The sequence below is a fragment of the Urocitellus parryii genome, chromosome 8, assembly GCF_045843805.1.
Source record: "Urocitellus parryii isolate mUroPar1 chromosome 8, mUroPar1.hap1, whole genome shotgun sequence".
In the NCBI taxonomy this organism is placed as follows: Eukaryota; Metazoa; Chordata; class Mammalia; order Rodentia; family Sciuridae; genus Urocitellus; species Urocitellus parryii.
The window spans coordinates 110,868,532-110,895,988 of record NC_135538.1 but is presented as its reverse complement, the minus strand read 5'-3'; the positions used below and the strand labels follow the sequence as shown (position 1 = coordinate 110,895,988).

The window sequence follows — 27,457 nt, the reverse complement described above, 5'->3', positions numbered from 1 at the left end:
AAAATGTTGCTGTACAAGGTGCTATGGGAACTGTTTGCCTAGCTGGGTTTGTGTTTTCTTTTGGTTCCATTCCTTTTTTTTTTTAATATTTACTTTTCAGTTGTAGTTGGACACAAAATCTTTATTTTATTTATTTATTTTTATGTGGTGCTGAGGATCAAACTCAGGGCCTCGCATGTGCTAGATGAGCGCTCTACCACTGAGCCATAACCCCAGCCCTCACCCATCCCTTCTTTCTCTGCCACTATTTCTTCATTTTGGAATGAGAATGTCTACTCTTGCCATTTTATAATGGATCTGTGTATCTTGCTTTTGGTTTTTACAAGAGTTTACTTTGAGTCTCAGATGAGACTCTGGACTTAGACTTTTGGGCAATGCTGGAGCTGTTAAGGCTCTGGGATAAACTAAATGCACTTGAACTGTAAGAAGAAAATGAGCGCTTGGTGGCTCAGGGCAGAATGTTAACAGTCTAGATATGCAGCAATGTTCAGAGGTGAAATGGCTGGACTGTGAGAACTATTACCTAATCAGTCCATCCTAATTTGAATGGACCAACTGGGTGGGAACTGCAGGCAGGTGGGACATGGCTGGAAGAGAGTACAGAGGGACAACTACTTCATAAAGCAATACCAAGTTGTTTTCCAAAGTAAAATATTCATATGTTCTATGAGCCAGCAATTTTGCTCCTAGAGAAATCGTATAGGAAATGTGAGAATAACAGTGTTCAAGGGTGAAATTTCCCCACAGCCCCTTCCCCTTTTCTCTCTGCTTTGTGGCCACCATGAACAATGGAGCAGTGCTTCTCCCGCATGCCCTTCCACTAGGAAGGTCTGTGTCACCGTGGACCACCATGAACTGAACCCCTGAAAACATGAGCCAAAACAAACTGTCCTCCTTAAAATGAATTTTAAAAAGTGAAATTTTATTGAATACCAACAGAACAATTGAGGAAAATCTTATTCAAGGTAGTCTACTAAATACTACAGTAAAATTCAAGGAAAACAGATTTTTTAAAAAAGATTATTAATAACTTTCAAAGTAAAAGAATGGAACACCTTAAAGGACCAAGGACCAAAATGACATGAGACCTCTCTCATGTGACATTGACTATAAAAGACGACTGGGTGGTATTTTTTTTGTGTGTGTGAGGGTGCCGGTTACTGAACCCAGGGTCTCACCTACTCTGTAGTGCTCTGCAACTGAACTACACTTGAAATACAAACAAAGTACAAGAACGCTAAAAAATTTGAAGTAAAAAGATGAAAAAAGATATAGCAGACATAATAAAAGCTGATACAACTTTGGTAAAATAAAACTCATATATTACGACTAAGGTATCATTAAAGAGAAAAATTCAGTTAGTACATAATGGCAAAAGGTTCAATTTACCAAAAAGACACCACACCTCTAAACATGTATGTACCTAGTGAAGTTGCTTCAAATGTATAAACTAAAAAGCAACAGAGGGGCTGGGGTTGTGGCTCAGTGGTAGAGCGCTTGCCTCGTACATGTAAGGCACTGGGTTCAATCCTCAGCACCATGTAAAAATAAGTAAGCAAAATAAAGTTATTGTGCCCATGTATAACTAAAAAAATATTTTAAATAAACAAACATAAAAAGCAACAGAATCCCTGGGAGAAATTAACAAACTTATTCATTTATAATTTACAGGTCAAGAAGACACAAACCCAGTAAAGATCATGACAACACAAAGGGCTGAACACTAGAATCACCAATTTTATAACCCAATGGATGAATATATAGAATTCTATATGCAACAATCAGAGAACAGTTTTCTCAAGTATGCTCAAAACATCCATGGAAACTTCCAAATTAGGTCATAAAAAAAGCCTCAACAGATTGTGAAGAAGTAGTGACTTGTAGCTAACATTCTCTTATCACCACTAATTATCCAACACTGCACACCTGAGGTCCTGGATATGGTGATAGAACAAGAAAATTAAAGGCATACTGGATCAAAAAGAAAAGACGCAGCTTTTAGTTACAGATTATACAGTTGTTAGCATAGGAAAATTAAAAGAAATTAAACAGCCATACTAAACGATCGATGGAAGAGTTGGGTAACAAAGAAATGTACCAGGAAAAAAAAAAATCAGGTTTGGGTTTTTTTTTTTTTTTTTTTTTTTTTTTAATGACCCTGTCAGGATCCCAGCATAAAATTGCGTCCATGTCAGATGGTTAAATTAGACTATGATGAAAGCTGCTTATAAAGGTATCAGCAGGATGCAAGGACCCAACAACGCACAGTATGGTACTCGGACTAGCGTCACCAGGGATCCATTACCATGCCTAGGGCCAAAGATACAGGGGAAAACCCAGCAGAGAATAGGAGAAGGGGCCAAAAGACAAGGGACCCTACACAATGTGATTCTTGAGCAAAGAGCAGGGCAAAGGAGGAAGATAGCTCTAGGGGCTATGAGCAAAACTGATGTTAATTCTTCCCAATTCAATGTAATTAAGACCCCAGGAGGTTTGTCCATGTTACTTGATAAGCTTTGTCCATTTAAATTTTAGGATCAGTTTAACACAGCTAAAGCACTGTTGAAAAATAAAAAGGAATTGCCCTACTCGATAATGGATATATTCTGAAGCTAGAATGATTAAGATAGTGCAATACTGGCATGAAGACAAAAACTGAGCAATAAATAGAACAGAGTACAACATGAAACAGATCAATACCTATATGACAAATTTATGGGAGGAAATGGGGACTGTGCAATACAAGGACCTAGAAAAAGTGGCCATCTGTATGGAAAAATATTAAATTGGATTCCTAAAAATCATCCATAGATGAACAAGGAATTTTAATGCAAAACTTTAATTTTTTTAAGCAGAAAAAGAACAGTTCATTTGACCTTGGGTTAGATGTTAATTAATAAGAAAACGCTTAATTACTACTGTTCAAAAGTATCATTATTCAAAGTAGAGCTTATTTTTGCAAACTGAGAGAAGATATTTGCAATATATACAAATAACCTTTACCAAATCAATGTGAAATAACCAAGTAGAAAAATGTGAAAAAACATGATCAGGTATTACACAGAATTACACATGGCTAGTTAACATGTAAAGAGATACTGGACCTCATTCCTAACATGAGAATATAAATCGAGAACACAATGAAACATGATTTTACACATTTAACTGGCAAAAATCAAGAATAGTACCACAAGCGTTAAAGAGGCTGCTGAGCAGAATCTGTATTGTTGGCGAGAATACAGAGGGACAACTACTTCATAAAGCAATGCCAAGTTGTTTTCCAAAGTCAAATATTCACATTTTCTATGAGCCAGCAATTCTGCTCCTAGAGAAACCATACAGGAAATGTGAGAATAACAGTGTTCAAAACAGCACTATTTACAAACCCCAAAAACGGTAACCAACTCAAATGCTCACTAAAACATACAGCATAGTCATATAATAGAACAGTAGCTCACAGAGAACAGGGAAAGGATGACTCTGGATACCATGTATGAATTTCACTGACATCAAAACTGTAGTCCTGAAATGCTGTATGTTTACGTACAGCACATTTATGAAGTTCAAAAACACTACATCTGATTTTGTAAAACCAAGGGAAAGATAAACACAGTTTATCAGTGTTTACCTCAGGTGGTAGTGGGGGAAAGGGGACAGAATCAGGAAGTCCACAAAGGTGGTTAGAAGTTGTTACCAATGTTCTTACTCTTAAGAAAAAAGACTGGTCAGAGAGTGTTTCCTTAGGAACTGATAACATTATTAAGACAAATGAGAGTAAAGGAAATCAAGTCACATATAGACCAGTGATGAAAATACCTCAAGAACCAAGGAGTTTATTTAATAGATTTCTACACAAGTGGACTCCATCAAAAATAAAAGAAAACACATCACACTTCTCAAAGTCTGTCAGTGGCTGCCCACTGCAGTAGGCTCTCCTGGGCTTTAAGGCGTGAGATCTGTCTCTTCTCTATGAGCAAGAGAGAAGGAGTGAGGGGGGGGAGGAAAGAATAAAGGGAAGACAAAGACAGAAGGGGAGAGAGAAGAAAAAGTGGAGACTGCAGCACTGACAGTGACAAGCCATTCTGAAGTCACCACACGTACAAGGCTTGTGCAAACCCCTCAATACCATCAGGCATGTGCATTCCTGGTTTCCTCTCCCTTGTTTCTTTTGGGGAGTCCCTAACTTTCACTCTCCAACATGGCAGCTGCTAGTCCTGAGGCTGTTCATACAAAGAGGGTAAAAAAACAAGTTTCACAGCAACATTAGTCACATGTTAAATGCTTAAGAGCTACTATGCCTAGTGGCTACCATAGCAGACCACGAAGACCTTCCCATCATCTAAGACAGTTCTAGTGGACGACAGGACTTCACACCCACCTGAACTGAAAGGAAGGGGCAGAAGAATATGTGCAGAGGTAGAGTGGAGAAGGGCTGGGGGAAGAGGGTGGCTGTGAGTGTCACAGGGATGGCAGACAGAGGGTGCCAGAGAGCTGCGTGGTGCAGACCCAAGGGTGGGGAGAGCCCCGCAGCACTCAGGTGGTGGGAGCTTGGGCAGGGCTGGAGTGAACAGGCCTCAAGCTCCACTGAAACCTGTGAGCTGCCATCATCCTTCCACTTTGCCACCTGGGAGGGTGGGGACAAATGTATGTTAATGAACATCCTTCCACAGGCTGGGCTTCTACTTCCTACCCCAGCCCCGGTCCTCACTCCCCAGGAGCACCTACCTGCCCTGCCCTTAAGGATGTTTTGCTGTGAGGAAGCCCCTCTAGGGAAGACCAGAGGGGCCAGGGGAGGACAGAAAGCGCTCCACAGGAGGTCAAAGCAGGGCAGCTGCATTCTTTGAAGCACTGGGGGAGGGAGGAGGTGGGGAGGAGGGAAATCCTCAGGAGCAGGTCACAGTAGGCAGGTCCTTGTCCTAACCTGTCCGTGGGTGCCTGTCAGCACATCACAGCAGGAAAGGGAAAGGTCCTTAAAGTTGATGAGGAGGCTGAGGAAGGGAAGGGGAAGAACATGAAGAAATTCATGGGAGCAAGGCGTGGCGGAACTGGGAACTAGGGCTACCAAGCTCCCTGGCTCCTGCTCTTCTCACTGTGCAAGCTGATGGCCGCCTTCCATGGACAGCTCAGAGTCCCCACGCCATGCTGACCAGCCAGTCATCCTCCCTCCCTTGGCTCCTCCTCAGGCCTGGCATGGAGCACCGGGTTTGAAGGTGGAACCCACCCCACGCCATGGCAGGGGGCCAAGGAAGTGGCCTAAATGAGGGGGCTGGACTTGGCAACCAGCAGCGGGTACAGCCCTTTCCTGGAATCGAGGAAGTCTTTCAGTTCTGAGGACCTGCAGCTGCACGGGAATGCTAGCAGGAGCCCAGGTTGAGTGACCTGTGGGGACTGAAGGTTTTCAGAGGGCCCTGGCCCTGGGCTCCTCCTTGGTACTCCCACAGCACCTGGCCTTCGCTAGGTCAGCCTCAGCACAAGGCCAGCAAGCCACTCCAGCAGCTGCCTCCTGCGGTGGGCTGCGTAGCAGCGAGGCCTGCAGCAAGGCCTGCAGCTCGGCTCCCACGTCTTCAAGCTCTCACAGGGCACCAGGCCTGTGAGGAGGTTCTCGCCAGAACATCTACCGAACCTGTGAATGAGGCAGTGCTGAGATCCCATCCAGAGCAGCTGGGAAGGAGGCAGCACCCAAAACATGGAGCCTTATTTTCCTTTGATTCCATTATTTATAACAACATGAACGAAGGTCTCTCTCTGCCTGTCCTTGGGGCTTCGAAGCAGCACAAAGTGAGAGGCCTGTAGAACACCAGCTGAGTGCTGGTCACTCCTTCTCACTCCCTCCTCAGGTCAACCCTGTAAGATTGTACCCTCAAGGCCCCAAGGCTTAGGATGAATCTTAAAAGTTGCCTAAAGATATATGTCAGTAAGAGTCATAGCTGAGATTCAAACAGAAGGATGTCTTACTCCAGAGAATGGGCTTTGACCTACCCTTCCTTCATTCGTTCAACAGTGAGCACCAAAGTACACCTCAGGCCCAGATTAGGAGATGGGAACAAACCCTGCCCTGCAACCTGAGTGTCCATGGTAAAGGAAGAGCTAGACCACTGAAAAAAAAAAAAAAACAAATATGCGGACAAATAATCCAGGATGAAATAAATGTTACAAAGAAAATTAAACTAGAGTAAGAGGGAAAGAGCAGGGATTGCCATACTGTTTTCTGAGAAAATCCAAATAATAGACATTTTCAGCCTGTCTGGCCAGTTTTGCAACACAGTCTTTATTGCCCATGGCTGCTTTTGCAGAATTGAGTAGTTGCAATATGGAAATAATTGGGCATGGCTATGTTCCTATAAAACTGTTAATGGACAAACTTAGGATTTCATATGAATTTCATGTGGTAGAAACTGTTAAACTGTTATTCTTTTGATTCCCCACCACCACCATTTAGAAATATAAAAAGCATTCCCAGTTTGTAAGTCATATAAAAAACATGTGGTGAACCAAATTTGGCCCCTGGGCTGCCTCTTGCCAATTTCTGGGAGGAGGAGTGACTGGGTGTATGGGTGGGATGCACTTTAGACAGAATGGTCAAGGAAAGCTTTGCTGAGGAGCTGAAATTTGAGCAGAGACCTAAAGGAGGTCAAGCAGTGAGCCCCAAGCTCCCCTGGAAGGGAACAGCGAGCATGAAAATCTGGCTGTGTGTCTAGAGAGGAGGGAGGTGGCAGAGAGGCAGACAAGAGGTCATAGACATCAGTCATGTGGGCCGACTGGGGAGGACCTTGGTCTCAATATGACAGCAAGCCACTGGGATTTGGATTGAGCAGCTTTGTGACCCTGGACAAGCTGAATCTCTCCATGACTCCTTTTCTCATCAAAAAAGGAATAATAAATAGCACTCCTTTTAGGACCAAGTGAACATAATGTCCAAATGTCCAAATGAATGACAACTGCCAATATTAAGGTTAACACCTGAGTTCAGCTGGAGGAGGCAGGAGATGCAAGATGGTGATGACATTTGTCCAACTCACCCACAATGTCCACCACATCTGGTCGGATGAGAGGCTCTCCACCTGTGAGCCGGATCTTATCAACACCTTCTTTCACAAAAAGCCGGGCAAGGGTCAGGATCTCCTCTGTAGTCAGCAGGTCAGCCTTGGGGGTTAAGGGGACACCCTCTTCAGGCATGCAGTATTGGCCTGAGGGAAGGAAGGGGATGAGGTGGTAGGAAATAGATATGGCCGGCAGGCAGGCCCAGGATGTCCCTGCTCCCCAGCTTCCCATTAGGTCAACAGTTCCCCTAAACCCTGTCTAGACAATGGGGAGCGATCTCACCAAGTCAGAAGTCCTATAAATCCCTGCCTCCCTCTTCTCATCTTACTGGCCCCTGCAACCTGGCCTGACCATCCCTCTGTGGGGAGCTGAAAGTAAGGGTTTAACCAAATCAACTGGCTGGAGGCACTGGAACGCTGGTCCCTCAGCCTGGGGTAGGGTCTGCCTAGAAGGGTTAAGGCCCTGGACCCACTTCTGCTGGTGTTATTCGCTCTCCTCCCCTACCTAGTTGTGGCAGTCACTTCTCTTTGGGCATGTCATGAATGAGAGTATTCCTCTCTGGTCTGGTGAAAGCCACTGTCCTCTGTAGACACAAGTGCCCTCAAATCCACCCTATCTATTACAGGTTATGAGTCTCACTTCACAGGCTGGAAAACTGAGGTGCTCCTTGTCCAGGGTGAGGTAACAGAAGGGGTAAACAGGGGGCACCATTTCCTGCCACCACTTCCTAGAGAGCAGCTTTCTTAAGGGTTGGGTCAAGATGTTATCACAAAGTCAAGCAGCATGTTGGGTCCAGATGTGGACTCCAGAGACTGGGAAGAATAGGTTAAAAAATATAAGAATGCAGCACATGTAGTATGTTTGGTTAAACATTTACCAAATGTGTGTGTGTGTGTGTGTGTGTGTGTGTGTGTGTGTGTGTGTGTTTACTGACCCATGAAGCAAATATATTTCTTATTATGAGGTAGAGTAGGAGGGAGGGAAGGAAAGAAGGGGAGGAGAGAAGAGAAAGGGAGAAGAAGTAGTAAGGGACAAAAGAAGAAGGAGTAAGGGACAAAGAAAGAAGGGAGGAGGGAAAGAAAGACTCAACTCTGGAAGTCCCTGTAGCAGGGGTCACTCGCCCAGAATGCTCCCTGCAGGAAATTATGAATGCTCTGTGTGTCAGCATGGTTTGGGGTGACCAGTCACAGGATTGGGACATCTCGTGGCTGGCAGTGTTGACCTCAGGCGCTGCTATATATATATCACCTATTTATAATGTAAACTACCCCGACCCTGGCCATGTCCTGGACTTTTAGAAATGGAAGGGAAACAGGAGGAAGGAGGACTGAAGACTGAGAGGTCCAGGACCCAATCACATTACTATTCTCAAATATAATCTCAGTAGGGCTGACCTTCCAGAATCCTGAAACTCAGCCTTGACCTCTCTAGGCCCTCAAAGCCTGCCTGGCTTGGCCAGCAAGGCAGGTGGATGAGTGCTGAGGGCCATTACCAAGTAGGTATGACGCATCAAAATCTCCTTGCCAGTGTACCCCATGCTGCTTAGAGGACATTCGATGGGACATTGCATGTATGCTTTAGTAAGATGACCCTGCTCAAGGTGATCGAGGGTGGATCCAGGTTTGAGGAAGTATCCTGCAGGTTTGAGGAAGTATCCCGGTCCTTGGGTTTAGGGTGTTCCCGGTTTAAGGCGTTTCCCGGTTGAAGAATATGGGTTTTAGGGAAGTTGAGGTTGAAGATTATTGCTGCTGGGATTAGGGTGTTCCTGCTGCTTGTTCCCGTTGAGTTCTCGTGAGACTCAAATGGGATTTGGAAATAGCCTCGTGGAGTAGGTGAATTGTGCGGGCAGATGGAGATTTCCCCTGAACGTGTGTGGAGGCTGGTGTGAGATCGGGAATAAAGAATTGCTGTTTGAATCTACAAAGCTGTGTGGTGGCTCGTGATTCTGTGCCAAGCCGAGACATTGGCACTTGGCATTTGGCAGGTGAGGAAGTTGGAAGACCAACATCAGAGGACCAAAGTGGCTTTCTGGTCATGGGGAGATTTCAGAAGCCACTTCAGCAAAGGGACAACAGCCCAGAGTGAGTCCAGAGCGGGCTCAGGATGGAGACTCACATCGGAGGTTGCACTTCTCAGTGAGGGAGATCCGCAGGTAGTTGTGTTGCCGGCCGAAGTTGTCTGTGAGGAAGGTGGAGAAAGGGGCCACGTGCTCCTTCAGGAATGGCCTCTTCCTGGACAGGTCCTGCAAGGACAGGGCAGGGGGAATCATGGGGCAGACTTCCAGGATAAGGGAGGCAGGAGGAGACCCACCTGGGGTGAAGGGACCAAGGTGAACAGCCCCTCCCCCACCTCTTACATGTGGATAGCACTTCTAAACTATTTATCTGGGCCCTGCAACTTCAGGGGAATTGGAATTGTCCCTCTAATTGAGAGACTAGGAAACAGGAAGGAGGGAAGGACCCTTCTCCTAGACACTTGGCTGAGGATGGGGAATTCTAGTTGGGCAGAAGGTGGAGTCAAGGGTGGGTAGGGATTCTTTCAGTCCTTATTCTTTGTTCTACCTAGTGCCAGAAGGAAGGATTAGCACCTATTGTGTGGGGCCTACAGAGAGGAGATTGCTGCAGGCTCCAAGCAAGGCCCAAACCAGTTCTGGGGAGAGAAAGGGAGCCAACCCTGCTTGTTCAGCAGCTAGTCTGATTTGTCTCCTGCTCAGCCCTCTCCCCTTTCCAGAGCCCAGAGAATGACAATCCAAACAGCAGTGAGATCACTGCTCCTGGTGGTAACACTTACCAATTTTAAAGTTCCCAAAGAATGTTCTCTGTCCAATTCCCACACCCACCCATAAGGGGTCATTATAACCAAGGCGAGGATGGAGTCCAAGAACACACTGGCAGAATCAGGATTCAAATTGAGGACTTCTCATTCTAAGTTTATGCTCTTTCTTCTAATTACAGTCTAAGGTAGGTAGGACAATGACCAACCTTTAGGACAAAGAATAACAACCCTGGCTCCTGTCTGTGAGGTCTATGGACAGGGCTCTGGGCTGGGTGCAAGAACCTTGATTTCTGGGCCAGAAGTGACCAGATATAAAAAGTTTCTTGACTTCTCCAGGTCTGGTTTCCCACTGTCAAATAAGAACAAGGTTATAGGTCAAGGTTGTCTTGCTAGAAGTAAAGAAGCTGGTAACTTAATATCCAGGATCATCATGATCTTGCCATTTAAGAGCGGATGGCCTCTGGCCTTCTATAAGTCCAGGGTAGCTGTGTGCATATACCTAGGAGGAAGAAACTGATAAATCACCTCAGCCCTGGCTATACATTAAAATCATTTGGGGAGGGCAAGAAAAAAGTTCCACTGGATTCCACCTGAATCCAGATGTTTGTGATCTTTCCAGGAGATTCTAAAGTGAGCCAGGTTTAGGAGTCATTAACTGAATCAAAGATAGAAGGGGCATGAGCATGAGAGTGGGTAGGTGGAATCATGCTTTTTCTGGGTCCATAAACTTTCCTCACTACTATCTACCCCTCCAAGGGTTTCTCCTTGGAGAAACCCTGCTCACAGTCCTATAGGGAACAAGCAACTTTCACTTCTCTAAACTGCAGGCTGCTGTGATTCTAAGTCACTTCCCTTAGAAAAGTCAGGGGCTGCACTATCATCTAAAATCCCACTGGCCATTAGAGTCCAGGAGATGAGACAAGGAGGTGAAGCCAGAATTAAAAGAGGCAGTCAGTATAGATAGGTAAATCAAGTCAGGTCAGATCAAAGAGGCCAATTTAAGTTCAAGAAGTTGGAAACTGCCCCCTGAGGGACTGAAATGCCTTCAGAGCCCTTCCTCTACTATATCAAGATAACCTGCCCCTGCTTCAACCTGTTGCTAAGGTAACCTGTCCCAGGAATTGACCCCCACCGCCCCAATCCATCTACTTCTCACCTTTTGGATATCCCACCATCCCACCGAGCATCTCCTGGGCCTAGTCACTAGGCAAGAAGAACAGAAATAAGAGAGCAGGAGAACCAAGGAAGCCTAGGACATATAAAAAAGGCAGGACACCTGACTTCTTGGGATACCAGGATATCAGCTATGGCCCCCCCTCCCTCCTGGGAGAAGTCTATGTTACCCTTTTTAAATGAACCCTGCTTTATATGCTTGCCTTGGCGTGCTTCTCTAATATTCAAACTTCCACATGTGAGGGAGCAGAACTCGTCATCAATAACCGGTGGTATCAGAGGGACCCAGGTTTATGGCAGAGCTGCAACCCTTTCCCCTCAACAGCTATTTGCAATGTAATCATGTTAATCACACAGGCTCTCTACCTCCTCACCTGCCAAGATGTTCTGCTTACTCTAACATAAGGTGGGGAGTGGCTAGGTGAAGAAGGAGCCAAAATAAACCTGGGAATCGAGCAGGTGAGAGGACCATGGAGCATGACTTGGCAGAAACCAGAGAACTGGAGGAGCAGGGAGCGGTGGGGAGTGCTCTCAGGCCCTCCATCCTGCCTCTCCTCCCACACTGCAGGTCCTACTTGCCTTCTCTCACTCTTTTCCTCTTTCCTTAAATCTTCTGGAGGGAAAAAAAATATCCACACCAAAGTCATCCAGGATTCAGAGGGGATTACCGGGCGGACAAGGGCCTCACTCACTCAGGACTGGCTGGGGCATGTCAAGGAAGCAGAAAGCTCCAGGCTGTCCACATTCCCAGGGCCCCAACCTGGAGCAGGCAGCCTCCCCTGCAGGAAGCCCTCTCACAAGATTTCATATCTCCAGCATGGAGCAAAGTACGTTGGTACCAAGTGTTGAACTGTCATGTCAAGGCCTATCTAATGGAATGAGAAAGGTGGCGTATGGGAAATCCACTTACACTCGCTCTGGGCTGGTCTCTGCTATAAATACAGCTTAACCTAATACAAGGTTCTCAACCTTGGCTGCACATCAAAGTCACCTGAAGAGCTTCTAGAAGGACAGAGCCCCACCCCAAAGATTCTCACTCAATTAGGTGAGAATGCAGCCAAGGTTCACCATGGGTGTAGTGACACCAAGATCAGGTGCCATTCTAGTTTGAGGGTGGCAGTCATGATTCGTGAAATAGGTAAACCTGGATTATAAACCTCAACTTGCTATTGAGCAGGTGTCCTGAGTTCTCTGAACTTTTAAGTTTCTTCCTGTAGAAAGTGTAGATAATAATCTTATTATTCTACTCTTAATCCTATTATTCTATTCAGTTGGAGGAGTTCCTGACACATAAGTAATCACTGTCACTTTCTTAACTCCTACATCGGATGTATGTGTCCAACTCTACTAATGGCACATGGCTTGCGACTGACTTTCAGATCTGCCACCACATCACCCAAAGAAGGACACAGGGGGTCTAAGTTCCTCTAAGACCACTGATACTAGTGCTACTAACCAGGCTCTGGGCAGCCTTCCATATGCTACTGCTTATCTCTTATCTATCCTATACTCACTGGGGTACAGGAGGTGGGAAAGGGTATTACCAAGGCAGTTAAGGGAAGAACCTCACCCTTAAGGGCATTTGACTGGAAAGGTAAAGGCCAGCTGCCCAATAGCTCTAGAATCTAGACAGAACAGCAGGGTTACTAAAATGAGTTTGGCATGTGTTCTTTTTCTCTTATCAATGGTCCCAATTTACCTGCTATTGGGATGATGTATTACCAGGGATTCCTCAAAATTAATCTATTCAGTAAGAGGACACAAAGTACCTGGAGCCTCAGAAGAAAGAGGGGTAAACCTGGGCTGCACTAAATCCTGCAGAGAAGGTTGTGTGGGCCACCCCAATCACTGTGGCAGGTCTCCACTTACCCAGACACCACCATGTGGAAGCTGTTCAACCTGTCTTCAGACCCAGACAAGAACTTCCCCCTTCCACTGTCTTCACAGCCAATTCCCACTTACTTCTCCCTCTCATGGCCACATCCGGACACAAACAATGCCCAGTGACTTTTCATTCTGGCTCTTCCAAAACAGATCCCTGTGAAGGGTGGGGAAAGGGACTCCACTGAAAGGGAAGGTGGGACAGGGGTTTCAGATGCCCCCACCCCTGCTCTTATCAACTGGAAAGCTCTGTGGATGAGCTCATCCGGTATATATATCTCATCTCACCTCTGAGATTCTCTTAAAGATGGATTTGTGTACCCTCTCCTACTGCATGAGCTGGTCCAACCTTCTGAATTTACAGACACGAAGCAGGGAAAAGTGACAGTCCCACAACCAGGTGAAATTGGAGGCAGATGGAGAATGACAGTAGGACTCCCTGTCCAGTGCTCAGCCTGCTATTCCCATACTCTCTACTTGCATTTCAAGAAGCCAAATACATCTGCTGATGCCCCTGCCCACACAGCTGTGTGTCAAGTGCCACAGGGAAATACCTAGAAAGGCAGAGGAGTCCCTGGCATTGAGGAGCTCCCAGTACTCAGAAATCAGATGTGATTGTTCAGCTGATAGAATGACTATCCTGCATGTCTGGGGGACTGGGGAGAAACTGATAGGTCAGCACCTGCCAAGGATAGCAAGGATAATAATTAGCACAAATGCTTATGTAACACAGAGGAAAGTCTGGCACATGGAGGTGCTAAGTATATATGTTAGAATATATTAACTGTTAACATCCTATATGGCACAGATGCTGTGAGAAAACAGAGGTTCTGAGAAGTAACTTGCTGAAACTCAAACTTCTAATAAGGGGCAGGATTCAAACCCTGGTATTCTGCCCCAGAGCCTATCTCTATTCTTCCTGCTACATCCAATCTGCCCTTGCGGGGTAAACAAAGAGTAGCACAGCTCCTCTCCCCAGGATCCACATAAAGTTCTTTCTCCCTTGCTTTACAGTAATCTGAGGAATGATATAGCTGAACCACTTCACCTGAAAATACAGGTCCTACCCACCTGATTCTATTTATTGTGAGGACTAAAGGAGATCACTTATTATTAAGTCACCGAGCACAGGCCCTCTCATGAAAAGTACAAAATAAGGGGGAGGGGTAAGGAAACTTCCCTTTTTGAATTCTTTAAAGATCTGGAAGTCATCTCTGAACTTCACTGAGGAAGAGATGGGAAAACAAAGTTCAAGGATACTAAAATTTTTCTATTTCCAAAAGCAATGAGCTGGATCCTAGGATCTCAGGATCCTAGAGGGGCTGAGATTCAGGGAAAGCAAGTGCTCTGGACACAAGCCCACCATTTCATTGAAAAAGATGGAGAGGTCAATGATTGAGTGATCCAAAGAATCCCAGGACATGCTCTGTCCTGGAAGACTAGAAAAGAAGTAGATTAATCTAGAAAAGATGTTTACCAAATGTAAAAAGATGCTGGGCAAATTTTTCTCTAATCACATGACCAAAACAACAATAAACTTAGAACTTGTTATGACATGAAAGGCTCTGTGGGACACTGTCAAGGATGGAGGGCTCCTACCCCAAATCCTAAAGAGAGGCAGAAACCCTTAAACTGGAAAAAGCCACGTCCTGCTCTGTAACCTCTAGAATGAGGCTGAACCCTCCCAAGGGAAACAAAGATGAGGCAGAAAGAGCAAGCAAAAGGACACAGCACAAAGCCCTGCGATTACAAAGTAATAACTGACTGTTGGTGACATTTTTAGTGTCACATTATGATGAAGCTGTTATCACAGGAACACCTTATCACACACAGACACACTCCACTCAGGGCATAAGGAGAGAAAAGGTAAAAAAGTGAGACAGGGCTGTGGAGTACTTACAAAACACCCCACTAGATGCAAAGTCCCATTCCTTGGCGGCCCCTATTTTCTGCAAACTGAGTCCTGGAAGCCGGTAACAGGTCTGGGACGGGGGTTCTGAAGCGAGCCTCCAAGGAGCCGCTCCTGCTGGGCTGGCAGGTGAGCCCAGGTAGCCCATCTGGGGAACATCACTCGCTGCCTGCCTGAGCGCCAAGGGGGTCCCAGAAGGGGCTCAGAGTACAGACCAGGTGCTTCTCTAGGGAAGGGGTGAAATGCTCGGGCCTGGACGGGAAAGGTGCGGGTGCAGGGGGCTCACCTCTGTGGCGGGTTGGGAGGGCTCCCCGGGGTGGGGCTGCGTCACAGGAGCCCCCGAGCTGCAGCCCCGGACACTGGACCGCACGAGCCGCTCCAGCATCCGGGACACGGGCCTCGCCGCCATGAAGACTGCCCGCGGGGAGCGCCTTGGCGGTGGCCGGCCAACGAGCGCACTAGCCACGGCCTCCGCTGCCTGGGTCGTCCGGGAGAGGGTGGCGCCCGCGCAGCCAATCGGCGAGGGCGCCGCGCGGCCTTCTGGGAGCTGTTGTCCTCTTGCCCCGCCCCTTGCCCGGGCAGGGTGAGCTTTCTCCCGCAGAAGCATCAACTCCAGGGTAACAGCAAAGCTCTTTTCGTCCAGCCTTCTCTGGTCCGGAATTTAGAACGTGCTGTGACAGGTGGAAAGCGCTATAGTCAGGGTAGGAAGAGGGCCAGGAGAAAGGAGCACTGCCTTGGGTGCAGGATTTAAGGGAGTGCCAGTAAAACTCGATTACTAAGGTCAAATTTCAGTGCTGTATTGCGAAAATTCAAAGTCATTGCAAAAACAAAACAAACAAACAAAACCCCACCAACCATGAAATATTGAATTTTACACAAAAATGAGACCGATCTAACAGCTGGAGGACTCGCCTCACTCACTTTGAAGGATAAAAGAAGAAATAGGTAGACATTTGGGAAAGAAAATAGGATTTTAATCCACGAGTTCTGCATATTTATTCAGGCCTGTCATGCTCTAAGCCAGTCTCTCTTCCAGGCCTGTTATTCCCACAAATTCCTGGGAAATTTATAAATCTACCAATGCACTGTTAATTCGTCAATTAGATTAAGCAAAGAGGTACCACATCTTTTTTTTTTCTTTTTTTGGGTACAGGGGTTTGAACTCAGGGGCACTCAACCACTGAGTCACATCCCCAGCTCTATTTTATTTTTATTTAGAGACAGGGTCTCACCGAGTTGCTTAGCGCCTGGCTTTTGCTGAGGGTGGCTTTGAACTTGTAATCCTCCTGCCTCAGCCTCCTGAGCCACTGGGATTACAGGCATTGGACACCTTGCCTGGCAACGGACCACGTCTGGTTGAACCTATAATTTAGGGAACTTTCTGGTGCTATTGATCATGTAACAAAGACCATATCAACCCAAGAATCCTGAAGTTGACCAGACCACCAGACACTATCTTGAGATGACCAGACTGATACCATTCCTATATAACCTTTCCATACCCACTCCTCACCCAGTTTCCTTTAAAAGAAGAACTAGGAAACCCCTCCCCCCTCAAAGGCATCTCTGACATTCAGGATAGCCCTATTCTCCCTTAAATGTCTATTTCTTGCTTTACCCCCCAAATCATCTCTTTTCAGATCTCTCTCCCTCTCCCTTGAATTTGTATCTACTTTCCTAAATAAACCTACCTTTGGATAGTGCTAAAATTCTTTTCTGTCATGTATGTCAAGAACCCCACTGCTCCAGAGTCAAATTTACCCTTCTCTCCCAAAACTCTTCTGACCCTTCTTAGGAGACACCTTTTCATAACATCCTCTCTGCCCTAGCCCAGACTCTGGTTGTAGGACAATCAGTTCCCTCTTTCAAGATACCCTTCTCTCATTGTGCCCACAAAGGACTCTAACAATCCTTCCCTCTTGTTTCAGAAAAGGTGTTAATAGAAGAAGTCAAAGGAGGAATGGATATGGCTTTTGGAATGCTTCCTACACACCAGGCACTATAGTAAACATCATTGAAGACAACAATGATGGCATCAATAGAGTGTTCATTTTGCAAGTGAGGAAACAGGCTTAGGGAGGCTCGGCAACTTTCATAAGGGCACATACCCGATAGGTGTCAGAACTGGATTTCAAATTGAGAATAATCCAACTCCAACAAGTATACACTTAAGATTCAGTATGTGTCAAAGGAAACAGTGGTGGTTTCAGAAAGTCTCTGAAAAAAGTCTTTTGATATTTTGGATGATAATGCATACTTAATAATGAATTTAAATACTAAGCAGCATTATGCTCAAAACACTCTGTCCCTTATATCCAAAACATAATTATCATGGAATTGCAGAATCAAACTATCAGAACAGACTTGCTGCCAGTGTATATTAGGAAGTGGCATGATGCCTGTCTCGAAGAATTGAGAGATTAGTCAGGGAGGAAAGAATAATTGACTATAACTGACTTTTACAAATGCAGAGAGGCTATCAGAAAGCTTGGGATGATTTTAGCTTTAGATTCGGCTGAGTTTCTCATAGTAATACACAAAGTTCAAACAACACATGGTAGAAGTAGTTATGTCCAATCTGTTTGGAACTGGTGGGATAGGTCTGACAATCTATTTTCAAGGGGCCTGAGGCCCCACGGAGGACTGATCAAACTCTGCCCACTTAAATGGGTCTAAATTTTTCAGCAGAACTGAGTTGGGAGTGAGGACAGCCACCATACTTAAAATGCATGAGGCCTGAAGAACCCTCAGGAGTGTTCTCAACCTCAGGCAAGAAGGACGTCATTTTCATATAACAAAATGAACTTGATACAGCAGCAAATCCCTAGAATTTGAAGGAAGTAGAACATCTGTGTTGGTTTTTAATCAGGTCTATTAGTTTCCTATGGCTGCTATAACAAACTGCCACAAATAGTTTAAAACAGTATATTCTCTTACGGTTCTGGAGGCTAGAAGTTTGAAGTCTTAACAGAACAAAAATCAAGATATGCTGACAGGACACACTACTTCCAGGGGTTCCGTTAGAGTGTTTCAGTTGCCTTTTCCTGTATCTAGAGTCACATTCCCTGGTTCATGTACCTCTCCCTCCTTCAAATAGTGTAGCATCTTCTGTGATTGCTTCCATCACATGGCCTCTTGTTTTAAGTGTCTTTATAAGAGGGAGGCTAAGGGAAATGTATCATTTTACTTAGGGTTTACTTAGATAAGTGTTTTTATCATGAAACTTTTTGGGGATTGAGGGATGGAAGACAGTTGGGATCAAGGAATTGGTTATAGGATAATGAGAGAAGTATCCCTGCTGGCCAGGGACTAGACAGACCACTAAAGGTAATTATGGTGTGTTAAATCTTTGAAATGGGTCTTCCAAGGCAATCTTATGCCTTCCAAAGGCATCCCCCGTTTTTGAGCCCATAAACTGCCGCCAGCTGCAGGAAACTTTTCTAGATTCCAACCTCTTCATCCAAATTGCAAGAGGCCCAAGGGAAGGGATAACTCTTTAAAATGTTTTTATCAGTGCATTATAATTCTACATATTGGTGGAATTCACTTTGACACATTTATATGTACATGTAGTATTTTTTGCTACATTTTTACTCCCTAGTTTTCTCCCTTTCCCTCCTTTCTTCCCTCCCTGTTCTTTTGTAAGGGTCCCGCAAAGCGTCGGAGGAAGAGACCACCAAGAGACTGACTCATGCAATAGCAGAAGGGGATTTATCGGGGATCCATTCCAGCGCGCTGGGGCTCCGTGCTCACTCAAGAAGGGAGAGCAGCCCAGAGTCCCGGGGAGGGGTCAAGCAGTGCTTAAGTACACTTTTTGGGGAGGTCAGGGGCTTTGCATACATCAGAACAAATCAGCATGTGGCGCGGGGAAATTGGACAACTCTCAAACATGATTAGCACATTCATTGGCGGGAACAGGTCAGGCGGGGGTGATTGGTCACTCCTAAGCGGGGTACACATTCAAACTGATTGGTTCGGGCCCTGTATGCCTACGTGACAAGCTGCACAGGGCCCTAGGCTAAATGGCCAGTAGGGCGTTGTCTTAACTGCCTCAGGAATTTCAGGTTCCGGTTGTAGCAGAGGAACTTAACAATACCTGGTTCTTCACTTTTTAACTGAGGCCGTGCAGCTTAGAAACTTTACAATTCCCCATCTTTTACATTTTAACTCAGGCTTTGCAGCTTAGAAACTTTACCCTTTCACTTTTACTTAGTGGTCTTCATTTTTCAATGGGTGCATTATATACATAAAAATGGAATTTGTTCTGATGTATTCAATATACAAGCACATGAGCACAATTTGGCTAATTTCTTTCTGCAGTTCCTCCCCTTTCCCATCTCTCTTCCCCCCCACCCCCGAAGTCTTTCTCTTCTCCACTGTTCTCCCATTTTTGTGGATCCCCCACATATACATTTTTAATTCCTTATTTCTCTGTAGTTTCTGCATATAATATTTGACCCTTGACTTTGAGTCTGGCTTATTTCACTTAGTAAGATGTTTTCCAGTTTCATCCATTTACCAGCAATTTATGTAATTTCATTCTTTATGAATAAAACTCCATTGTGCATATCTATCACATTTTCTTTATTCAATCTGTTGGCAGGTACCTGGGCAGGTTTTGTAACTTGGCTACCATGAATTGTGCTGCTATAAACATTGACATGCATGTATCACTATAGTGTGCTGATTTTAGTTCTCTTGGATAAGTATCAAGGAGTGAGATAGCTGGGTAACCCAATTCAGTGGGATAGCTGGAAAGTGAATTAAATAGACATTTCTGGAAAGAAATACAAGTGGCCAATAAATATAGGAAAAAAGGTCCAAAATTCCCAGCAATCAGGGAAATGCAAATCAAAACTACATTGAGATTTCATCTTACTCCAGAATGGCAATCATCAAGAACATTCATAATAAATGCTAGCAAGGATGGGGGTGGGTAAGTATACTCATACATTGTTGGGTGGGACTGCAAATTTGCACCACCACTTTGGAAATTTCTCCATGAACTCACCTGTTATAGACACTTGGAACTTTGGTGTTGAACAAGACCTTTAAAGCTTACTCAGGTGAGTTTGTAAGATGAAATCTCTATAATATTGCAAATTTCGACACCTCTAGTGCAGGTAGACTCACTGGCTTCCTGATATTCCCATCTTAAATGCTTTCCTAAAATTCTTATTTGTATTGAGCAAAAATCTCTCTTTGTCAACATATGGTGATTATCTTTAGGACTGATCCTTTAAGTTACCATGTGAAGTCGTAAGATTGCCTTTAGGGACCCATTTCAAAGATTTACCACACTATAAACTATAGTAGTCTGGTCCCTGGCCAATTGATAAATATTTCTCTCATTGTTCTACCGCCTGTTCCCTCCCCACCTGTCTTCCATCCCTCACTTCCCAGTATGGATTCATGATTAAGTGTTGTGATAGAGATTTACTTCCACATCCCCAGGCATTAAGGGCTCACAGACCAGAAAAGGACTTTGATCTGAAGAGTCCTTGGATATATGGTGGGGGGTGGGGAATCTAGAGACCCCTGAAATTGGATGCATAGTATTGTATATATACCTTTTTTTCATGGGTTCAAAGAGGCCCATGACTGTGCCTCCCAGATATGGGGCATCCTGTTCCAGAAATCACCCGCTGTAATTTCCTCCTGTTGTCCCTCTATTCTGCCCCTGGAGCCCTCTCTATGCCCTCTTTTGTTCAAGAGCTCTCCTCTCCACAATAGCAGCAGTTATTGACAAGCCTTGTAGACATTATGGGAATCACTGCAGCATTGTCGTCTATCTTCCCAAGTACAACCGAGTTTAAGTCCCATGGCTGATTGCTCTTTTGCAAAATGATGGCAATAGTAACTCCTTTCTCACAAGTTTTTCTAGAGCTTTGCTACCCAACAGAACCTGCAAGGGTGGAAATATTCCGAGTCCTCCTGCGGCTGTTGAGTACTCAAAATGTGACTACTGTAACCGAGGAATTGAATTTTAAATTCAAATTAATTTTTGTGTCAATAGTCGCATGTGAATACTCTCTATTGTTCACTGCTGTTCTAGAACCTGTTTTCCTCCAAAAAGATGACAAATTAATCCTCCCCTGGCATCAGTTTGTAACTTGCTTATAATCAACACAACAAGTCGAAAGTGTGCTACAAGACATCTGAGTCTAGATCAGAAAAATAGGATCTAACTTCCACCTCACAACTCACCTCTAGTAATCTGTTCTTTCACTGATTTGGAGATATTTGCTCCTTATACCCCATCCATTCTCTCCCCACATGTGTAAACTCCTAACTCTCCAAAAAGATCTAGGATGGGATTTCTGATCATTTGTCAGTCAAATTTCCCTTAAACATTCTGCTGACAGTATCTTGCCAACTTGCTTAGACTGTCCTGCAACCCATGATCCTCTGGTCTCAGCCTCCCAAATAGCTGGGATTACAGGCACACACCACTGTGCCTGGCTGCCATCTGTTCTTGCTGGTTCCCCAAGTCAAAAATTTTCCTTTATGTCCATTGCTAATAGTGGCCATTACAACAGAGTGATATAATTCATACCTTCTGCATTATAAGCCTGGTGCCAAATCGAAATCATCTGCAATCAGAGCACCTGGTGTGGTGTTTAATGAACTGTATGCTCCCAGTAAGAGTGGTTTCCATATTCTTGGATTGCCACTCCAGTGAGGTGGCTGTGTCAGTCAGGAGGGTCCAAATTGTATTGTTAATACTTGTAGATTTCGGCTGTTGAGGTGTTAGGGTGATTCTCTCACTTGTGTACGTGTCCAGCAAGGGCTAGCTGGGGACTTTGTTTCCCATCAGTGTTGTTGTCTCTCAGGGTCCCAGGCTGATGGGGCAGTTAATATCTGCATACAACATGGATGGTTACCAAGAGGGGAAAAGAGTGGCAAAGAACAAATGGTTTTAGAGCTTCTTCCTGAACTTGCCACATATTACTGTTTGAAGTATGTCACGTGGCCACATCTAATTTCAAAGGGAAAAGAAGTTTAGTCTTATCAATAGAGGAAGCAGATATTTGTGAGCAGTAAGATGAACTTGCCACAGGAGCAAATTATCCCTCACACTCTAATGTATCATTCAGGTTTCCATTCTCCTGGACAAGGCTTGGGTTTTCTCGATCCCATTGCAGGCTGGAACAGTCTTGGCAGCCTGGGTCCCTGTCAATCATAGTCCTAGCACCATGACATGCAGGGCTCAGCATTCTCTTGTTTTGAGTCAGTAAAATTAAGAACATTTCTAAAAATCTCTAATTCAGCTGTTCTCAAGCTGGATTTCCAAGGTCAAAACGATTTTCCTAATAACAGAAAGATATTGTTTGCCATTTCCACTTTCCTGCTCTTATGACTTTCTCAGGGGAATTTTCCAGGGGCTACAAAATGGGGCGATTCTAGATGAGGCTGCATGCAAAAGCAGAGATGAGAATCCAGCTGCCTTCTGCTAAACCGCACATTAAAGACATCTGCAAAAATTAAGTAAATGCCATTCCTAGTTTGTTTTGGAAAAGTTACTTTAATAAAAGCATTCTGTTAATGTGTAATTGGTATTATTGGCATTTTAAATGAGTTAAGTATTTTAAAGACTTCTCAGCTTTAACTTGTAATATTATAGCTGTAATATAGCCAATTAATATTAAATGTTTCAAGATACCTATTGTATGATGTGTTTGCTATAGTAATTGTGTATTCTTGAAAATTCCCAAGAGTAGATTTTAAGGGTTGTTACTACAAAAAAGAGAGATAATGCAAAATACAATATGCATTATGGCCATTCCACAATGCATATATATTTCAAAACATTGAATATTACAAATATAATTATTTTTCTATTAGATTTTAAACTAAAAAATTTGAGACAAAAAGTTTGATAATTGTTGCCTTAATACATATCCCTATGTCTTCTGGAGACCCAGAAGCATCCTAACAATGGGATTTTGTTTTGTGGAACTAAACTCAGGCATGCTCTACCACTGAGCTGCCTCCCCAACCCTTTAATTTTGAGATAGACTCGCTAAGTTGTCCAGGCTGGCCTCAAACTTGTGACTCTCCTGCCTCGGCCTCTGAGTAGCTGGGATCATAGGCATATCTCACTGCATCTGGCCTAATAGTTTTTCATAACTGCTGTGTGTCCACTCGTCCCTTCAAACTATTAAAATAGAGTGGAACAAATACATGCCTCTCCTCCATTCCCTAGAATCTTGGAGTGGCTTCCAGCTTTGCTAAGGAGATAACATGGGGATGATGGCTTCAGGGCTTCTTTCATGGCCGACCAGGTTCAACATGAGCCCCATGCTGGGCAGTTAGCCCTGTGTTTCACTTCCACCTTCTTGCATATAATGTCTCCCTGCCCCCATTTAGGATTCTGATTAGAAATCAAAAACTGGTCTTCAAATTTGTTGGGAAGTCAATCATAAAAACAACAGAGCACTTGCTTATGTGTTACGATACTGTTTAGGGGGCAAGGGGTCCTTTACCATAGTCACTGAAACCATCTTTTCCCATATGAAAGAACTTGAAGAGATTAGTTCCTTGGGGTCCATCAAAACAGTTTTTATTATAATTAGGTGATTCCTATAAGGGATCCACGGGTTCATTACAAACCATGAATACCTCAGCTCTAATTAGTTTAATTATGCGCCTAAAATAGGTAGCTGCCGAGAACATTAATAGGAAGTAGGATAGGTAGGTATGGAAATGAGGGGGGAAGACTTAGAAGGTTCAGGGACTGCCAAGGAGGATGGGTTCCAACAGGGCCCCATGAGACAGATCTTCTAGATCTTTCTCAGCGGTCCTATAATCCTATTATGAAACCACCCTGAACTGTTTGTGCTGCTGATCTCCTCCTGGTGCATGGTAGGTCTTCAATGAAAAGACAGGGCGGCTTTGTTCCCTTCCCTTAAGTGGGGGCTGGACTACGACCTCCTCCCGCAAGCAAGATCCGGTTATACAGTCTGGGTCATGTGATTGATTGATAATTACTCCAACCAGCTTTAAGTGAGTGGGGATATAAGATCAAAGTTAACCTTGTGGGAAATATCCCAGAAGGTCTTCCTGCTTGTAGAACTGAACTGGCCAGAACCTGCCACTTGCCCTCCTGGAGCAGCTAGGGAGGGGTAAGCCTTTGTGGGTAGGCAAATAATGAATCAGGAAAAGCTCCGACTTGGCAGTGGGGTGATCTGACTGCCAGTCCTCACTTGCTACAAATGTATTGCCTAATCTTGGGTAAGTTCTCTGCTTTCCTCATATGCCAAAGGGAAAGCTGCCTGTTTTTACCTGTTTCATAATGTGGCAATTGTCAAAAACAAAACAAAAATTTAAAAAACAACCAAACTTGCTGTATTATGAAAATCCAAGATGAAACAATTAAGGAAACTGTCTGGAACCAGGCACCGTGGCGCACTCCTGAAATCCCAGCAGCTTGGGGGCGGGGGCTGAGGCAGGAGAAGAGGCAGTTCAAAGCCAGCCTCAGCAATGGCAAGGTGCTAAGCAACTCAGTGAGACCCTGTGTCTAAGTAACACACAAAATAGGGTTGGGGATGTGGCTCAGTGGTCGAGTGTTAGGGTCTGTAAACAAGTCAAGATGGCGCCTGGCATTTTGCAGAGGGAGTGGTTTATGAAGTAACGCCAATGTGGAGATTCCTTATTGACTGCTGTATCTATTTTATGTTAAGATAAGCTGTGTGGAATGTATATATACCCCTCCTGTCCTACAATAAACGGACTGCAGCAGTCAAGTACTCCCGAGTTCAATCCCCAGGATCAAAAAAAAAAAAAAAAAAAAACTGGTCTAAGGGTACATAGCTAGAAGTGGCAAGGCTTGAGATTGGAATCTGAAAGTCCAGCTCCAGAATCCAGCTTGAAGCACTATGCTCTGCAGGTGTCCTTGTCCCTAATTGCATTCCTGCACATAGTCCCTTTATAAAGTCTCTTCCAGTATCCCTTTGAGTCTCCCAGCTTTCCTGCTGTTCTGCACAATATGCTGTTGTCTTCCACAATATCACATCACAGTTAAGAGGGGCAGAGGAATACCTAAAAAAAACTAAGGTTGCGTTATAAAGAACTTTGTTTTATCAATGCCAAAGTCAAGTTTTAGGTAAATAAATTCTATTATTCTAAATGTAAAATATAATCTGATTTATTAAAAAATAATATTATGGAGTTGAAGTGAATGAGATCAGGAGTTCAAAATTTCTTATATGAAGGCTGAGGGGCTGAGGTAAGTTTTTGGAATTTAGAAGTATTTCAGTTTTGAAAAATCATACTGAATATTGTACATATTGAATGCATCTGTGAAAGTGGATGGACAGCACCTATGACAGAGACTAGAAAAGCCTCCAGGAGTCAATTAAATTTTCTGGAAGAAAACATTAACAAGTGATATAGATAATTGTCGCATTTCTCACAACTAACACACTCAGGGTCACTCCAGGTGAACTGGGCTGCACGAAATAATCACACAGAGACAGAGATTCCTTTTTCTTTGGGTCCCTGTGATGGCTCCTCTGATCTTAGGGGTCCATGGAAAGAGATAGCGAGCACTGGCTGAACCCTTTTATGGAGGAGAAGCCACTCAAATAAGGCAAGGGGTCAGATATACCTTCTACTTCCCAGGCTGAAACAATGCCCAAGTCCCCATGAAATGTAGTGATTGGTCAGAGCCTCTTGCTTCAGGACTGGAAGGCGTGGGTCATTCAGAGCGACTCCCCACAGATAATGTTTACACACAGTTCACAGCAGAAGGTCATGCCATGCTGACATTGAAGTACAGAAATGCTTTCAGTTTTTAGAAGTTGTTTGGATTCTGGAATTACATCCAAAGGACTACAGTCTCAGTAATTCAAAACTGAGCCAAAGGGAGTTAAGATAAACTTGTTTCATCAGCAAGAAAGTTGTACACTTTCCTTTTCTACTTCTAATTCTCTCCCCAGGAAAGATCAAAGTCTACAGCTATTTTTCCTTTGGTCTTGACCTGGAAGATTTTTTTTCCTCCTCTGAAGATGGGTGATGGGGGCAGACCCTGCACCATGAAACTCCTTGATGCTAAGAACTCAGAGTTGCTTTGGCCACAGGGTGTGCATCCAGAAGACTCCACCTTCTCCACGTTGCTCTGGGCTCAGAAGGCGGCCCTGCAGGGATGAACTTCATCCTATGGCTTCTGAGTTGGTGCCGTGGGGAGACCTGGCAAGAGACCAGAGGGAGGAGAAGAGATGTGGGGGCATCAGGCTTATGGCCCTTTCTTTGGGTGGCTGCGTCTCTCAATGTTATTGCTTCCCTCAAGATGATTCTCCTGGGCCTGAGACTCAGATTTGTCCCCACAACGCAACCTACCTCAGACCTCGGGCCTCAGCAGCTGCCTACATCTCTGGCCAGCAGGGATTGCAAGGGCAGCGCACCCTGGCTGGCCATGCACCACCAGTACTGCCCATTCTGTGCCCAAGGAGCTGCAGAAGCTCAAGGCCAAGACCAGCTTCTCATCGGAGCAAATGAAGCTGCTCCCCTGGAAGTTTAAGCATCTGAGGGGAGACCAGCCCACCATTTACAAGGAGAACTGCAACAACACCCCCAACCTGGAGCTTAGCCAGAGCCCATTCAAAATCAGCCCCGCCTTCTTTAATAAGAATCAGTGGGAGGGGCCCAGAGGCCTGGCGGATTAGAGGAATTTTGAGGACTTCGTGACCTTCGCATCCTAATTCCAGCCTATTGACCACCACGAGCAAGGGTTCTCTGAGCTGTCTCAGAAGCCGAGATTTCTGTTCCACTTGTAGGACTCCATAGTGACAGCCGCATCATGCTGGAAGAATATTGAAATGTGAAGTGTTTGAGGAGCTTCTCTCTGCAATATCCCATACTGAGAAGTGTCAGTGTGCTCCTTGGCACATGGGGCCACAAAGGAAGGTGGTGTGGGGCAGATGGAACCCCATCAGGTGCACGAGGGGATCACTTTTGAGGACTTCCTGAAAATCTGGCAGGGACTTGACCTCCAGACCAAGATGCACCTTGGCTTCCTTAACATGGAAACCATCACTCTTTGCCGCTGACCTGAGATAAGCCATCGTTTGTGAGGGGACAGCCTCCATGTGGCCTGGAACAGCTGAGGCCTAGTGGATAGCCTTTTGCTGCAGGTCCTATAAATAGTCAATGCTCATCCACTCATCTGTGCCCTGAAGGGCACGGTATGTGGGACTTCGCCTTTTTATTTATCTATCTCTAACAATTTAAAAAAACAGAAGGTTAATGAAAGGGGGGGAGGTTGGTTAATGAAGGGGGGGAGGTTGGTTAATGAAGGGGGGGGGGAGGTTAATGAAGGGGGGGGGGAGGTTAATGAAGGGGGGGGGGGAGGTTAATGAAGGGGGGGGGGAGGTTAATGAAGGGGGGGGGGAGGTTAATGAAGGGGGGGGGGGGAGGTTAATGAAGGGGGGGGGAGGTTAATGAAGGGGGGGGGGAGGTTAATGAAGGGGGGGGAGGTTAATGAAGGGGGGGGGAGGTTAATGAAGGGGGGGGGAGGTTAATGAAGGGGGGGGGAGGTTAATGAAGGGGGGGGGAGGTTAATGAAGGGGGGGGAGGTTAAGTGAAGGGGGGGGGAGGTAATGAAGGGGGGGGGGAGGTTAATGAAGGGGGGGGGGGGAGAGGTTAATGAAGGGGGGGGGGGAGGTTAATGAAGAGGGG

The 27,457-nt window shown here is 45.1% G+C and overlaps 1 protein-coding gene and 1 pseudogene across 3 annotated transcripts in view; one reads left to right on the top strand and one right to left on the bottom strand.

Moving 5' to 3' along the window:
* The window catches only part of Mocs1 (molybdenum cofactor synthesis 1), a 28,618-nt gene extending 13,362 nt beyond the window's left edge, over nucleotides 1–15,256 (bottom strand). For all 3 annotated transcript variants that reach the window (XM_026383641.2, XM_026383642.2, XM_026383643.2), the window contains exons 1-3: nucleotides 15,066–15,256; nucleotides 9,157–9,283; nucleotides 7,020–7,187 (exon numbers count right to left, since the gene is read on the bottom strand). In XM_026383641.2, the coding sequence (XP_026239426.2) occupies nucleotides 7,020–7,187; nucleotides 9,157–9,283; nucleotides 15,066–15,188 (418 nt within the window). In that variant the 5' untranslated portion in view covers nucleotides 15,189–15,256. The remainder of the gene's footprint in view (nucleotides 1–7,019; nucleotides 7,188–9,156; nucleotides 9,284–15,065) is intronic.
* Nucleotides 15,187–26,829, top strand: LOC113179113 (calcineurin B homologous protein 3 pseudogene; annotated as a pseudogene).
* The last annotated feature ends 628 nt before the right edge of the window (nucleotides 26,830–27,457 follow it).